Source organism: Molothrus aeneus, chromosome 22 (assembly GCF_037042795.1).
Source record: "Molothrus aeneus isolate 106 chromosome 22, BPBGC_Maene_1.0, whole genome shotgun sequence".
Lineage (NCBI taxonomy): Eukaryota > Metazoa > Chordata > Aves > Passeriformes > Icteridae > Molothrus > Molothrus aeneus.
In genome coordinates, this window is record NC_089667.1 from 7,169,991 (window position 1) to 7,186,151 (window position 16,161).

The 16,161-nt window shown below is 58.9% G+C and overlaps 2 protein-coding genes across 2 annotated transcripts; both read left to right on the forward strand.

Moving 5' to 3' along the window:
* The first annotated feature begins 6 nt into the window (after positions 1-6).
* On the forward strand, positions 7-3,630 carry ZPR1 (ZPR1 zinc finger). The gene is made up of 14 exons (XM_066564409.1): positions 7-148; positions 683-844; positions 969-1,059; positions 1,150-1,220; positions 1,428-1,514; positions 1,592-1,714; positions 1,797-1,850; positions 1,935-2,001; positions 2,190-2,260; positions 2,465-2,554; positions 2,643-2,753; positions 2,839-2,925; positions 3,020-3,085; positions 3,283-3,630. The coding sequence occupies exons 1-14, from the start codon at positions 20-22 to the stop codon at positions 3,415-3,417; spliced, it is 1,344 nt and encodes a 447-aa protein (XP_066420506.1). The 5' UTR covers positions 7-19; the 3' UTR covers positions 3,418-3,630.
* Positions 3,631-3,931: 301 nt separating this feature from the next.
* On the forward strand, positions 3,932-9,559 carry BUD13 (BUD13 homolog). Its single transcript, XM_066564371.1, has 11 exons — positions 3,932-4,053; positions 4,283-4,376; positions 4,693-4,777; positions 4,922-4,973; positions 5,366-6,183; positions 6,413-6,507; positions 6,669-6,777; positions 7,188-7,326; positions 7,587-7,768; positions 8,059-8,140; positions 8,421-9,559. Exons 1-11 carry the CDS (start codon positions 3,932-3,934, stop codon positions 8,512-8,514), a joined length of 1,872 nt encoding a protein of 623 aa, XP_066420468.1. The 3' UTR covers positions 8,515-9,559.
* The last annotated feature ends 6,602 nt before the right edge of the window (positions 9,560-16,161 follow it).

Sequence of the window (16,161 nt, forward strand, 5' to 3'; positions counted from 1 at the left end):
CGCGTGACGCGCCACCATCATGTCGGCCCTCGGGGCCACCGCGGCGGCGGCTGCGCCCGCCGGGGCCCTGTTCCGGCCCCTGAGCGCCGAGGACGGCGAGCAGCAGCCGGCAGAGATCGAGTCCCTGTGCATGAATTGCTTCCGCAACGTGAGGGGCCCCCGGGGGACCGGGCAATGGCGGCCTGCGGGGACTGGGGGGCACCGGGGCCTGCGGGGGCCGAGGGAGAGCAGGACAGGGACGTGCGGGGCCAGGGCCGGTACAGGGGGAGAGCAGGACAGGGGTGTGCGGGACTAGGGCGGGCACAGGGGACTGTGGGGGCCCGGGGGAGAGCAGGACAGGGGTGTGCGGGGCCAGGGCCGGTACGGGGGTCTGTGGGGTTAGGGGACGCACACCTGTGTGGGCTGGGCTTGGGGGTCTCCAGTGGCCGTGGGGAGGGGCGGGCAGGGGCTGCTGGGGGTTTCCAGTGGGGGCAGGAGCAAGGAAGGACCTGCTGGGGGCCACAGCTGCTCTCGGAGCAGGGGGCGCCGGCAGGGTCGGGAGGGCGTTTCCAGGAGTTCCTCGGGGGTGAGGGGAGGTTTGTGGGGCAGGCAGAGGAGGGGCAGGGACCTGCCCGTGCCGGAGGTGCAGTCAGGGCCATGGCCCCAGGCTCGGTTCCCACAAAGCCCCTCACTGCCCCCGCAGGGAGTCACCCGGCTCCTGCTCACCAGGATCCCCTTCTTCAAGGAGATCATTGTCAGCTCCTTCTCGTGCCCCAGCTGCTCCTGGTCCAACACGGAGATCCAGGCAGCGGGCAGGATCCAGGAGCAGGGTGTGCGCTACACCCTGGCTGTCACCTCTCGCCAGGTGGGCACCGCCTCACCCCGCCCTGCTGCAGCACCTCCAGCACCTGCACATCCCTGGCTGGGCCAGGCCTCTGGGTTCCCCCTGTGTGCCAGGGGAGGCTCAGGCTGCTCCCTGCTCTGTGCAGGACATGAACAGGGAGGTGGTGAAGACCGACTGTGCCTCAGCCCGAATTCCAGAGCTGGACTTTGAGGTGCCTGCCTTCAGCCAGAAGGGAGGTGGGTGAATGGGGCCGTGCTTGGGGGGCTCCTGGGGATCCCTGGGGTCTGTTCATGGTGTTGTCAACTCTGTGTTCTTGCTTTGCCAAGTGCTCACCACCATCGAGGGCATCATTGACAGAGCTGTGGCAGGCCTGGAGCAGGACCAGCCCACCCGCAGGGTAAGGGCTGGAGAGGGAAACTCCTCAGGGATGGAGAGTGCTTGGGGTGTCCATCCCCTGCCTGCTGCAGTCACACAGGGCTGCTGGGGACAGCTCTGTCTGTGCCACAGTCACCTCTGTCAGCAGCTCTGGGCTGTCCCCAGCAGCTGAGCCCCACCTTGGGCTGTCCCCATTTTAAGGGTTCTGTGGTTCCATGTCCCCTTCCAGGCAACAGACAAAGAGGTGGCCAGGAAGATAGATGAGTTCATTGGTAAACTGAAGCAGCTGAAGGAAGTCAGCTCCCCCTTCACCTTTGTGAGTGCTCAGGGCAGGGCAGGCCTGGCAGGGTGAGGCTGCAGGGCATCTCCCTCAGGCCCTCCCTTGTCCTGCAGATCCTGGATGATCCCTCTGGGAACAGCTTTGTGGAGAACCCGCGGGCACCACAGAGGGACGAGGCCCTGCTGGTCACTCACTACAGGAGGAGCCCCCAGCAGTGTGCCCTGCTGGGCCTGCAGGTGACTGCAGCAGCCCCTGCTCCTTGCCCTGCTCCCTGGGAGCCCCAGCAGGGAGCAGGAGCTGACTTTGCTGTCCTTGCAGGGAGAGGAGGTGGACGCGAAGCCGCCGGACGCTGCCGAGGACCTGAGGGATGAGGTGGGGGCTGCTGCAGTGTCAGGGACACTCAGGCCAGCTGCCCTGGGCTGGCTGGGACCTTCAGGCTGCCCCTTCTCTCCCCAGGTGCTGCAGTTCAACACCAACTGCCCCGAGTGCAATGCCCCGGCCAGCACCAACATGAAGTTAGTGCGTATCCTTGCACAGGGCTGGGGGCACTGCGTGCCTGGGCTCTCCCTGCTGCTCCACAGGCCTGAGGCAGCTCTCAGCTGGGGCCTGCTGGTATGCAGAGCTGACTCAGGGCTGCTCACAACTCCTCTCAGTGGGGTTCTGCCATCCCTCGGCTGCTGCTTTGATGTTTGCCTTGACTCCCTGCTCCAGAAATCCCCCACTTCAAGGAAGTGATTATCATGGCCACCAACTGCGACTCCTGTGGGCACAGGACCAACGAGGTGAGCTGGGCAGAGGGCAGGGAGTGGAGCTCTGTGCCTGTGTCCCTGAGCTCTGCTTCCCACCTGGGCTGCTGGGGAGGGAGACTGCACCTGGGGCTGCTGAGGCCACTGTCCCAGCTTTGGAGAGGCCTCTGGGCTGCTGGGCTGAGCCTGTTAAAGCGCAGGGGGAGGGCTGGGTGTGAGCTCACTGCCAGCTGTTTCCAGGTGAAGTCTGGAGGAGCCATCGAGGCGCAGGGCACCAGGATCACCCTCAGGATTACAGATCCCTCCGACATGACCAGGGATATCCTGAAGGTGCAGTGCCCAGGATTCCTGCCCTGCACTGTCCTCCTGTGGGGTGTGGGGGGCCCAGCATGGGCTCATGGGGAGCTCCCCTCTGCAGTCAGAGACGTGCAGCGTGGAGATCCCTGAGCTGGAGTTCGAGCTGGGCATGGGAGCGCTGGGGGGGAAGTTCACCACGCTGGAGGGGCTGCTGAAGGACATCCGGGACCTGGTGAGTGCTCCTGGGGGGCTCAGCCCCCTGGCTGGCCCTGCTGGGGGGGCTGGCTGCCTCACAGCTGCCTCACCTGCCCTTGCAGGTGGAGAAGAACCCCTTCACCCTGGGGGACAGCTCCACGGCCAGCAGGACAGGGAAGCTGCAGGAGTTCATTGGGAAGCTGCAGGATGTGAGTTTACTCTGGATTTTCCGTGCTTTGCGTGGGTCCAGGAGGTGCTGAAGGATTAGGAGGAGCCTTAGTGGGACGTGCTGTGTTCCTGCAGATCATAGAGGGGAAGGCCCAGTCTCACTTCATCATGGACGACCCTGCAGGCAACAGCTACCTTCAGGTACAGCCCTGGGCCCTCGGGCTGGGCTCCCTGAGCCCTTTGGGGGCTTCATTTCCCTGGCACGTGGTGGCAGTGGGCTTCCCACTGGAGCTCTGGGCACCAGCAGATGCTGGAAGCCCTGCTGGCTTTGTGGGGGTGCCCAGGGCTCCCAGCCTGGGGGCACAGGGGAGTGCAGGAGCTGTGCCCTGTCCCCACAGAACGTGTACGCCCCGGAGGAGGACCCGGAGCTGAGCGTGCAGCGCTACGAGCGCACCTTTGAGCAGAACGAGGAGCTGGGCCTGAACGACATGAGGACAGAGGGCTACGAGGCAGAGCCGGCCTCGGGCCGGTAGCGGGGCCAGCCCGGCCCTGCCACCCCCCTGCCCCAGCTGCGCCAGGGACCAGGACTTGTGTGGGGCCAGGGCTCCTCTGCCCTTCCTGGGGCCGGGGAGCTGTTCCTGCCCGCAGCAGCGGCTCGGGGCCTCCCTGCGGAGCTGTGCTGTGAGCTGCTGCTGCTGATTTGGGGCACGGGGTGGCTCCCCAATAAAGCTGATTGAAAACGCTGATGGCGTCGTGTCCTCCTGCTGCTCCATTCATAACCGCCGCCACGCCCACGGCTCCGCCCTCTGCTCCATTTATGGTATTGGCTGACCACACCTAAAGCTCCGCTCCCACTCCATTTATGGCATTGGCCGCCGTTTGGCCACGCCTATAGCCCCGCCCTCCGTTCCATTTATGGCCTATCCGCGGTCTGGCCACGCCCATCCCGCTGCATTTCCATGTATGGCAGTGACCACGCCCATCCCGACCCGCCACGCTCAGGCCCCGCCCCTTCCTGCCGGCGCCGCCGTTTTGCGTCAGAGCGCGATGGCGGCACCGGGGCTGTCGAAGGCCGAGTACCTGCGGCGGTACCTGAGCGGCCCCGCCGAGCCCGGCCCGCCCCGCCGCCGCCGCAGGAGAAAACCGCCGGCCGGCACCGCCAGAGGCGGGTGAGTCCCGGGGAGGGGGCAGCAGGCGCGACCCTGTGCGCTGCCCGGCCTTGGGAGCCGCCCCGAGCGCACCGCCCCGAAATCCCCGCTCCGAACCGAGCCCCGAGACCCCGGGGCCAGGACCCTCCCCGGGGCTGCCCCGCCGTGGATCCCCCGGTCCCCACGGGCCCCCGGGGCTGCCCCGCCGCGGATCCCCACGGCCCCTGACCGTGCCTCTCCCCGCTGCCAGGATGCGGATCGTGGATGACGATGTGAGCTGGAGCAGCATCGCCGCCGCCCCGGAGAAGGAGGAGGAGGAGGAGGACGAAGGGGACATGCCTGTGGTGAGCGGGGAGCCCCGGCGGACGCGCTCTCACAGCCTCACTCTGTTCTGGCGCTCACCTCGTGTCTCCCTTAGGGAAGAACTCGCTGGAGCGCCTCTCTTGTGGCGTGTTCTGCCTCGGGGGTGGGCGGGAGCCCTGCAGGAAGGAGGGAGCTCCCTGCGGATCCAGGCAGCCCGTGCTCTGCGGGCCAGCATGGGGCTCTGTGCTCCAGAACGGCTGCTGGAGCAAGGCAGAGGGACTGGGGTAGCTGCTGCCTGTGTGAGCAGTGGGAGCTGTGCCTTTTGCTGAGCCCCTGGTGCTCGCTGGGTGTTTGTAGGTGGCAGAGTTCATTGATGAGCGCCCCGAGGAGGTGAAGCTCATGGAGGAATTCCGAACAAACTCCAAATGGAAGCTCCTGGGAGGTGAGAGCAGCTCCTTCCACCCTCTCTCCCTAATGCCTGGTTTCTCCAAACCATGATGCAAGTTCAAAATAATCCTGCAGGTGCTGGAGTGCTGCTGGGCTGTGCAGAGCCCTAGTAATGGTGATTGCAATTGTTTTCCCTCAGATGAGGACTCGCAGAGTTCGGATGTCTCGGGACCTGCCAAGTCTGCCACAAGGTATGGGGGCTCAGCCAGGAATATTGCCTTCTGCTTGGCTGGCTTTGTCTGTCTGGTTCTGTACTTTGCTGAAAGTACAGAAATGTGGGCACTTCTCCCAGCTGGAGAGCCCCTGCCTGGGGCGGGGTGCTGGCAGCTCTGGGTGTTTGTGACACTGCCAGGGAGACTGGAGTGATGGTCCCTGTGAGTTTTAATAATGGTGGAGACTCTCCCATTGCAGCTCTGCTGGGATCCCGGCTGCCTCGGAGGGTTTCTGGGGTCTGCTGGGGCTCAGGGCTGCAGCATCCCAGTGAATCCACCTTCACCAGCTGTTCCCAGCTCTGGGGTCCTGCTGTGTTTCCAGACAAGCCAGGCACGAAGGGAGCTCACTGTCACCTTCTCTGCCCTCACAGGCGGCGGTGCCACGACTCCCCAGAGCCCTCAGCCCCAGCAGGGAAACACAACGGCTCCCTGGGGCTCTCTGCTCCCAGGAGACAGAGACACGACAGCCCTGACCCGTCCCCTCCCAGGAGACAGAGACACGGCAGCCCTGACCCGTCCCCTCCCAGGAGACAGAGACACGACAGCCCTGACCCGTCCCCTCCCCGGAGACAGAGACACGACACCCCTGATGTGTCCCCTCCCAAAAGGCAGCGACATGACACCCCTGACCCATCCCCTCCTAGGAGGCACCGTCACGACACACCAGACTTGTCACCTCCCAAAAAGCAGCGTCGTGACACCCCAGATCTGTCACCTCCACGGCGGCGGCAGCGTCACGATACCCCCGACCCCTCACCTCCCAGGAGACAGAGACATGACACACCAGACATGTCACCTCCCCGGAGACAGAGACATGACACACCAGACATGTCACCTCCCCGGAGACAGAGACATGACACCCCAGATCTGTCCCCTCCCCGGAGACAGAGACATGACACCCCAGACATGTCACCTCCCAGGAGACAGAGACATGACACCCCAGATCTGTCCCCTCCCAGGAGACAGAGACATGACACCCCAGATCTGTCCCCTCCCAGGAGACAGAGACATGACACCCCAGATGTGTCCCCTCCCCGGAGACAGAGACATGACACCCCAGATCTGTCCCCTCCCCGGAGACAGAGACATGACACCCCAGATGTGTCCCCTCCCCGGAGACAGCGTCAGGATTTGTCACCTCGCAGAGAGAAGCCGGGGTCCCCGAGTGGGAGGAAGAGCAGAGCGAAAGGTGAGTGTCACACGCTGTGTCCTGGGGAGCCGCTGGGATCCACGCTGCCACGGTGAGTGCTGTGTGCTGCTGCTCTGCTGGCACAGCTGGCAGTGTCTGTCCCTGTGGGCACAGCTGGGTGAGAGTTCAGCCAGCCTGCAGTGCCTCTGCTGCAGCCTGGGCTGTGTGCACCTAAGCGTGCTCCTCCTGGGGGAGTCAGCAGACCCTCACTCTGATTTATCTCCTCCAGGACGGGCTTCTCCCACCCAGAGGGACCAGCAGAGGTCACAGAGCCCCCCGGCGCACTCCCCGACCCACTGGGGTGCCAAGGGCTCTCCCAAGAAGGTAAAGGCTGTCTGTCTCTTTCCCTTCCAGCTGTGGAAGCCCAATGATTGAGAAACTGGGGAAGGTTCTGGCTCTAACAGGGCTGTCCCTGTGGTTTGGGTCACCCCTCGCTCTGGCTGCCCCTCTCAGCCAGCTGTAAATGGGATTTGTGTGTTCTCCAGGCTAGCACGATGTCATCCGGAGCCAAAGCAGGCCTGGTGTCGGCTGATGTGCTGCAGAGGGAGAAGCAGGAGCTCAAGAAGCACGAGAGGAGCACCAGGCACCTGGAAGGTGGGAGTGGAACACAGCCTGAGCCCCAGCTCACTCCTCTGCTCTGTCATGCCCTGGCATTGGGATGCTGCTGGGAGCATCCCTGTGGAGCTGCAGCTAAACACGCTGCTGAAAACCTTGGCCAGGGTCTCTGCTCCACATGGGGAGTTCAGAGCAATGCCAGGGAAGTCACAGGGAGTGGGAAATGCTTCTCCTCTGCAAGTCTGAGGGAGCCGATGGATAGTGAGAGCCCAGGGTCTGTGTGGGGCAGCAGGGAAAGCTCAGCACGAGCTGAGATCCTGCCTGGCTTTGGCTGCCAGGCTCTTTGGGAGATGAGGACAAGCCAAAGAGAAGTCACAGTTAAAGTCATTGAATTGTCTGGAGGTGATGAAATGTTCCAGAATTGTGACTTGAGGCATCTGTCCCCCCAGAGGAATCCCGGAACGCTCAGACCGTGTTCCGAGACAAGTCCGGCCGCAAGAGGAACCTGGCCCAGGAGCAGCTGGAGCAGAGGCTGAAGGCTGAGGCAGAGGCCAAGAGAGAAGAGCAATATGCCAAGTGGGGAAAAGGGTGAGGAAGGGGCTCCAAAGCAAAGTCCTTGGGCCTCCCATCTCCTGATGTTAGTTTGGCTCTGCTGCCAGACTGGTGTTGTGCTCTGAGGCTGAGCCTGGCACCAGCACGTGTTCCACGTCTGAAAACCCTTCCTGTGCTGGAGGTGCTCTGGGAATGCTGCACAGGCAGTGGGAGTTGAGGGGTGTGACCCCTCCTGCACATTGAACCACTCCCAAGGAGTGATGGCTGGGGTTTGGGTGACACAGTGTGTTTTCCAGGCTGGCACAGGAGAGGCAGCAGCAGCAGAACGTGGAGGATGCAGTCAAGGAGATGCAGAAGCCCTTGGCCCGTTACATCGATGACCAGGACCTGGACCGAATGCTGAGGGAGCAGGAGAGGGAAGGAGACCCCATGGCTGCTCTCATCAAGAAGAGGAAGGCCAAGGAGAACAAGGAGAAAGGTTTGCCCCTGGAATGCACCTGAGTATGGTTTAATGTGTCAGCAGTGCAGAAATGCAGCTGCTCTTCAGTAAACAGCCAAGGGGGACTTGTGGACCCTCTGGAGTTCCTGGCCTGTTACCAGTAAGAGTTGCATGAGTTGTTAGCTGGGAGAGCAGGGCCTGCTGACTGAGAACTCAGCACTTTGTCACAGGGAGCCCTTGGCAGCTGTAGCTGGCTGCCAGGAGCCTGTGCAGACACCTCCTAGGTGGGAGGCATGCTGAACACAGCTCCTCTGCTCTTTGTGTTCCAGAAAAACCCAGGTACAAGGGACCAGCACCTCCACTCAACAGGTTCAACATCTGGCCCGGGCATCGCTGGGACGGTGTGGACAGGTACTTGTTCCTGTTGGAATAACAGTAAAAATAAAGGAGTCCTGCTTCAGGGCATTGCCAGTTATGTGGTGAGTGAGGGGGTTGGCACTGCAAGGTTGAATGGGTTCAGTGAAAAAGGGGGACGGGACAGATGGGACAAGGCAGGTGAGGAACTTCAGAGGCATCAGCTCTCGGTAACCACAGGTCCAGGTGGAGACTGAGCCAGGGTAAATCATTGGAAAGGTTGCAGGAGTCAGGAGAGCTGGAGGCAGCAGCTGCTGTCACTGGGTGTCCCTTGCAGGTCCAACGGGTTCGAGCAGCAGCGCTTTGCCCGCATCGCCAACAAGAAGGCAGTGCAGGAGCTGGCCTACAAATGGAGCGTGGAGGACATGTAGGGAGAGCTCCTGCAGTGCCCCACAGGCACCACCTCTGCCACAGCCCTGAGGAGTGGCCTGCTCTCCCTGCAACCAGCCCCGTGCTCGGCAGTCAGCTGCCCCCTGGGCCATCTTCTGAGAGACCAGGCTGGATTTCCCTGGCAGCCAGAGCCTCCAGCTCCATGGGAGGGACTGGTTTCTTGTTTGTTTTCTAACAAACTTCTGTTCTACGCCAAATGACTTCTGAGGGCAGTTCCCAAGTCTTCAGGTGTCCAAAATCTCAGGTGAAAATCTGCTGAACGCTTGAGCTTGGGAGAGTTGCCCTCATTCTGTGGGTCAGTCTGCTCCAGAACTCAGGTTAAGTGGAACTTCTGAACTTCTGTCAAGTTTTGCAGTTATTTTGCCATGTAGATCCCAGAGTCACCAACGTGCAGGAAAGTTCAAACTCAGCTTCTCCTGACCCTGTCCAAGCAGGAAACTGGGCAGGGAATGCTCTGGCACTGGAAGAGAGAACTGCGGTGCTGCATTGGGCAGCACGATCTTCAGGAGCCTCAGCAATTCTGCAGGGCTCCATTTCTAGCGGAAGTAAATGTGTGGAGAGTTAGGACTTAAGACCTGGAATTGCTTCCCTCATAGTTTGGAGCAGCTGCTCCCCCCAGACCCCTCTGGATTTGGGGCTGATCTTGGCACTTGGCTCGCTCCGGTGGAAGGTGTAACAACCCTGTCCTGTGATCAGATTTGTCTGTCTTGGAGCTTCCCTTAATCCCTGTGTGCCAGAAAGCACTTGTGGAAATAAATACAGTTGTTCTTGTTGAGGTCCCAGGCAGCAGGGATGAATGCAGGCAGCAGTTTCCATGGAGATGCCTTGGCTGCAGCAGTGGGCAGGGCAGGATCGCTCTTTTCAGGGATTCTCCAGCGTTGGGAGGGCTGTGGGTGGGAGGGACAGCAGCACAGTCTGCCCTGGAGTGCCGGACTCTTGGGACTCCCATGCTTTTCATGCCACATTTCCAGCAGCCCTGGAATTGCTGTGTTCACCTGTAAATAAATCCTTTCTTTTTTTACTCGATTCTGCGTGCTGGTGCTTTTTCCAAGGCAGCTGAACCATTCCCAGCCCTGCTGCCCTGCTGGGCAGGAGATGGTTTGGGAGCAGGGGCTGGTGGTGTGAGGTGGCAGCACATTTCCAGGCAGCTGCTTCCAGCTGTGCTTCCCCCTTCTGTCACCAAGGCCCTGTTCCATTCCCCCCTGCAAACTGAGGCAGCTGCAGCCTCCACAAGAGCAGTTCCACTTGACACATTCGTTTTTGCTCTCACTTAATCTGAGTGCTGCTGGAGATGTGAAGAACCTGCTGTGGAATGATTGGATTCGCCCTGGTGGGCAGAGCTGGATGCTGGTTCCTTCCCCACCTGCCTGGTGACAGTGGCTGCTCTTGCAGAGCCACAGCTGCCAGCAGCTGCCTCGCGTCACTCTTGGGACTGTAGGCTGCTCTTAAGGAGGAAAAGCACTTTTAAATGCTTGTACTAAACAAAATGTGCTTAGGACCTGAAAATGGCATCAGGTTCTGCTCTTGCAGCTGACTTGGAAGGCTGGGGTTTTAAAATTTTAGAGGCACTACCCTGGGGACCTCCTTGTTCATCACAATGCTGCATTTATACATCTGTTACTCGTTCACTACCAGATATTGTATTTTTAGGAGATATCTGTGAGGAAAGGGGGGCTCACGTGGTGAACGCCTCCCTCCCTGGTCCCATCCCGTGTGCTGCCTGGGGAGAAGGGAGCTGGGCTTGTCCCCGTGCCCTTGTTCTCCATCCCATCTCCCTTGTCCCAGCTGTGGCCTTGTCTGAGCAGTTCTGGCAGCAGAGCAATTGCAAAATGCTGTGGGATCCTGTGGGATGAGCTGGGTGATGGAGATGGAGCAGTGACACCAGCACTGGATCTCTTCATTAGTGGTTCTGGAAGGGCAGAGCCCCGGTCTTGGCACCGAGCAGCAACTTTGATTAGCTTTAACCCAAAAAAATGAATATTAAAATCTTAATTTAATTTAAACCACTGTCATTCACAGTCATGGCAAACAGCAAGCAGAGTAATTATTATGCAAATGAGACAGATAGAAAAATGATTAATAATTGCGCAAATTAAAAATTATTGTAAACATCCTGTGAGTGGTGATAAGTCGGGGAGGAGCGAGCGGGGGAGGCAGCGGGGCTCAGCCACCTCCTGCATCCCGATTTCCTCATTAGCAGGAGCAGCAAACCAGGAGCCCAGGGCTGCCTGGGGGAGCAGGGCCAGGCTGGGATCTGCTCCAGCCTCTCTTTACTGTGGGAAACGCTGGGTTTAACCATTTCCCCCTTCCTGGGGTCCCTGTGTGTCTGTGTGTCCCTCTGCCGCCTGCCAGGGGATGCCAGCAGTGCTCCCCAAAGCTGCTCACGACCCTGGGTGCTCCCCCCGACAATTACCAGCTGATTTGTCTGCTGTTCTCTCTAATTGCACAGCCCTATTTTTCCCCATTTTCCTGTTGTGCTTTTTCCAGGGAGCAGGATAATTCCAGTCCCAGGCTCTCCGTGGCTCCTGGGCTTCCAGGGGCACCGCTCGTGTCAAGGACGAGCAATTAAGCCCGGCCTCGCACAGCGTAATTAGATTTTTGTTGATGAGCTCGTGGTAATGTGTTCAGTTTAGATTAAGAGCTTAATTCCTGGGGTGTGACACTGCCTGTCCCCAGGAGCCTGTGGGACACGAGTGGGGCTGGTCCTGGGAGGGGACCCTCGGCCACCACCTTGCCTGTGTGTCACCTGTCCCCACAAAGGTGAATGTGGCTGCTCCCCCCGGCTGCCTCTTGCCTGTTGTTTTTTTAGCAGCTCCAGCAAAGTGGTTTTTGGCAGTGTTGTGTTATTGCTCAGTTTTCCTGCTGAGTTCTATTATTTTTTAATTAAAAAGAGCCTGAGATTTGTCATTTAATGTGTCTCTAAGCGGCAGCAGCTGCAGGTCGTGGGTGCTCGGCAGAGCTGGTGGCTCCCTGAGTCATCCTGGGCTCCCAGCACGGATCACCTGGGCATGGGGGCACAGTGGGGCTCCCCCCGGGCACAGACACCCCCTCTGCCGTTTGGGGAAGAAGAGTTTGCCCTGGGGACTCCATCCCACAGCGGGGCTGGCAGTGAGAATCCCTGAGACTGGCAGGTTAGTGATTGTATATGCATATGTGCACTTTCCCTAATTATGGAATAATTAGGGACACGCAGAGATAAAAATTACTAATAATATTTACTCTAGACTCTATTTTTTTTCAATAACCTCTCTCTTCCTCCTTCACCGAATCTTGGTGGAAATAACTTTGCAGATCCCAGCTAATGAATATTTGTAAATGCAAGAACATTCGGCGCCGGAATATCCAGAGGGCATCCTCTCTCTGCCTTGTAATTTTTTTTTCCACCAGATATTTAATATTTATGGTTCCACAGCCTCGTGAATAAAGAGCCACACGCAAACCCCCAGGAGCTCAGGGGCCGGGATATTTATGGTGCTTCCTCTTTTCCTTTTCAATTACAAAGACACCTCACATAATTAAGTGCTAATAACCTTGTTAATCTAAAATTGATACTCTTTCTCCTGGCTATCTCTTAATAGAATTAAAAACAGATTAATAATCAAGGGTAGGAGAAGTTGCACGGGATGCAGGGAGAGGGGGCTGCGCTCCGGAGCTCCCGGGAGCCAGGCTGGGATGGGCAGCACCAGGAAAGGGCTGGCAGGGAGCTCTGCTTCCCCCGTGCTCTTTACACAGCTTAAATTTTTAAGACAAACAGCCATGTAACACCATCTCCTAATGAAACTGTTTTATGTTAATTAATTATGTATCAAGGCTCATTTTCATGCGCGGCCCGGCTCCGCTTCCCCTCCGCCGAGCCTTTGATCTGTCAGAGGCTAAACGGGAGATAAATAATCAAATGGAGAGGCAGCCTGGATGGAAATAAACACGGCTTAGATGTGTTATCTGGAGGGTGAGCAGGGCCCTGGTCATGGGGTTCAGGACTCAGCCACACTCTGCTGCACCCCTGGGCTGGGAAAGTGTCTGTGCCTCAGTGTCCCTGGGGACAGCACCGTGTCCTGTGCCTCAGTGTCCCTGGGGACAGCAACGCGTCCCTGGGCCACTCCTGGGGACAGCACCGTGTCCTGTGCCTCAGTGTCCCTGTGGCCCCCCTCCAGCAGAGGATGTGGGAACAGCCCATCCCTCCTGGGCAGGTGGAAGGGATGCAGGTGAGCACCCGTGCCCTCACCCGTGCCCTCACCCGTGCCCTCACCTGTGCCCTCACCTGTGCCTCTGTGGGTGGCAGAGGGGAGGGAGCAGCCCTGGGCGGCTCCCCTGGCGCATCCTCGCTCGGGTGGCGGTGCCAGGGTGCGAGCCCAGCCCCGGGGACAGTGCCCAGCGGTGCCAGCCGGGCTCCGGGCACCGCCACCCTCTGCAGCCACCAGCCTGGCCGTGCCCGTCTCCAGCCCCGAGCCGCAGCAACCAAAGGCAGCGCTCAGAGAGCCTCGTCCCCTCCAGCCCTGCCCCGGGCCCTGCCTTGGGGCTTCTGAAGGCTCTGCCCCAGCGCTGCCAGCTCTGGTGAATCCGCACATCGGAGCCCTGGGGATCGCTCGCAGCAGCAGCGGGGCAGGGGGCTCGGGGCTGCCCAGGGCACAGCACGGTCCCTCGGCCAGGGGCGCTCTGAGCTGCTGGGAGGGTGTGCGGTGTCCCTGAGCAAGGATGTAAAACAACAGGACATGGTGCTCTGGTCTGCTTGGACACGAGGTGATCACTCAGAGGTTGGACTTGATGATCTTGGAGGTCTTTCCCAACCTGAATGATTCTGTGATTCTGTGGAGAAAAGGCAGCAACATCTCCCACGTGTCACTTGTGTGCAAGCAAGGAAAAGAGATTTAGCAAGAAAACCCACAAAAATCAAGCAGAGAGGGTGCTGCTGCACTCTGAGGAGTGGAATTTGCCTGCCGAGGTCCTCCCTGTGCCACCGTGGCTGCAGACTGGGATTCCCTGCCAGCCAGCTAATCAGGTCAATGCATTTTTAACGGGGCATAGGAAATCTTTATATTTTCTGTCAGGCTCATTCTTCTCCCCGTCTCTCTGTGGGGGCTGAATTATTTAATGCTGAATATCAAGCAGGACTGGTTTCCCTGCGCTGGCTGCTGACTCTGCATTTTAGGGCTGCTGAGATTGGCAGCGGCTGAGCTCTGAGCCGGCCTGGGGGAGCCCGAGCAGCAGCACATTACCTGCCTGCAGCCAGATTTATGGAACACCTCGGGTCCTCCTGGGCGTCTGAATTAGTGGGACAGGTCTGGAGAAGGGATGGGCAGTGCCGGAACAGGGTGCTCATAAATCACACCATGCCCCGTGTCCCTAATGCACCTCGGTGTGCCGCCAGAACATCAGCTGGAGTTTGGGGTGAGCTCTGTGCTGGGGAAGGAGTTTGGGGGTGATTTCCATGCTGGGGAAGGAGTTTGGGTTTGATTTCCGTGCTGGGGAAGGCTGGGAGAGCAGAGCAGGGGATCCAGCAGCCTCAGTTCAGCACATCCCTGCTCTGGGGCACCACGGTGGGCAGGGCTGGGGTGGCAGGGACCTGTGGCAGCAGGCACAGGTCGTGTGTGGCCAGGAGCAGCCGTGGGCACTCAGACACAAAGGGCTGGCTTGTGTATCGGGGTTTATCTCTCCCATTAATGGCTTTCTAAATTGGTGGCAGTGGAGCAAAAAACCCAATCTGAACTCGGAGCATGCATGATTACTATTGTAATAACCTTGGCTAATAAGAATATGATGTGGTGTTAGGCTGGGAAAGAAAACACATTTCTCATTAGCTTTTTGATTAATTACTCCACATAATTTCCTAGGGGGACATGCCTGGGACTGATTGCCTTTGCTTTTGACGCGTGGAAGTGGTTTACCTTAAGTTAATAATTTTCTCGGTGACATTTTAATGGCAGGCCTCAATTAATCTCCAGCCATGGGGCAAAGGCCAGGCCCCTGCCATCCTCTGGGGGCTCAGAGCTCCCCCCTTGCCCACCCTTCCCCAGGACAGGGCACAGGAGCTGCCTGGGGGTGAATGTTAAGGTCGGGCAAGGGCAGCCCTTGGCAGAGGTTTGGGCTCCAAGGTCCTGGACCCCCCTGCCCTGCCCCACATGTGATGCTGTGGCTTCTCAGGGCTTTAAATACCTGGGAATGGAGCAGCTGTGCAGCCCAGTGCTCCCCCAGCACTGCCAGGGATCCAGCTGTTCCCAGGCATATGTTTACATGGCCTGGAAGCACCGATTTCCTTCCGTGCCTTATAATATAAATATTTTACAGGAGCTAAAATATTCAACACTTGTTTGATGTTGCCACATGGAGTGGGATCAAATGAGGGTGGGAAGGAGGGGAAAACAGGAGAGGGGAGCAAGCAGAGACTCATTTGTTTCCCTGCCTGGAGATGGAATGATGCTGCATATTTCTGCATCAGGAATCACCTGGAACAGCGATCTCTGCTCCTGCTCCCCAGCAGGTGCCTGGTGGGGCAGCTCTGCGGGGCATCTCTGGTGTGCCTGGGGGTGGGACTGTCCCAGGGGCTCCTCCTGCACCTGGGACGTGCATCCCATGCCCCAGGTGCATCCAAAATCCACCCTGCACTCTGCAGCCGAGCCCATGCTCTACACAAACTTTAAAACATGGGCAGGTCCAGCCAAACTCCTGCCAACTGAAATGTCAGTGTAATTCCAGGCCTTGCCCTGCCATTCCTGGGGCTGCTGCCTCAATGCTGGGCTGGAGGGATGGGGATGAGGGTGGGCACGGCCGGGCAGCGCCCCTGGGCATGCTCACCTGGGGCAGGTGCTGGCTGGGAGGAGAAGAGCAGCAATATTTATGTTTCCATCCAAATGCATGGATCAAAGCTGACACTTTAATCTGCTCAACAACATCTCAAGGATAAAAAAGTTGCAGGCAAATCACAGGCCTAAATTGGTAATATATTTCTGCTTGTCAGTTGACAAATCACTTTACAAACCCCTTCTGCATCTTCCCTCAGTCCCTGGTTTGCTGCTTTGGGCTGTGCCAGCCTTCACCCCTGGGTGTTGTGGTGTTTGTGCCGCACTCCTCCTCAGGAGGGAGGCACCGGAGCTCAGAGCAGGCTCTGGCAGCAGCTGGGAGAGCTGGGGCTGCTGGTGCTCAGCTTTTCTGCCTGTCCCAAAGCAGTTTCAGTCCCGTTTCACTGCCCCAGTGAGGCTGGGGACATGCCCAGCGTGCTGATGGTGGCACAGCAGCCCTGTGGATGCAGGCCAGGCTCCAGTGGGGAGCCAGGAGTCCCTGCCAGACCCGGCTCAGAGCAGAGGGATCCTGCAGGGAGACAGCACTCACTGCCAAGGGCTTTTTCTGCCTTGACTTCTTTTTATTGAGTTTCTCTTTCTCTTCTTTCCCTCTCCTGGCCAGTGCCAGGCCGAGTTGATGAATTATCCCAATATATATTCTGTCTGGAAAGAAAACACATATCATATGTATCTTTGACAAGTTATTATTCTTCCTTATCAGAATATGTGTGCATCCAGCCTGGCCATAACTCACCCTCGGCGGGATCCAGCCCTGCTGGGATGCTCCGGGTGCGGGGACGGGCAGGGGAGGGGGCCTGGGCGGAGGCGAGAGCACCACGTCGAGCTAATTCA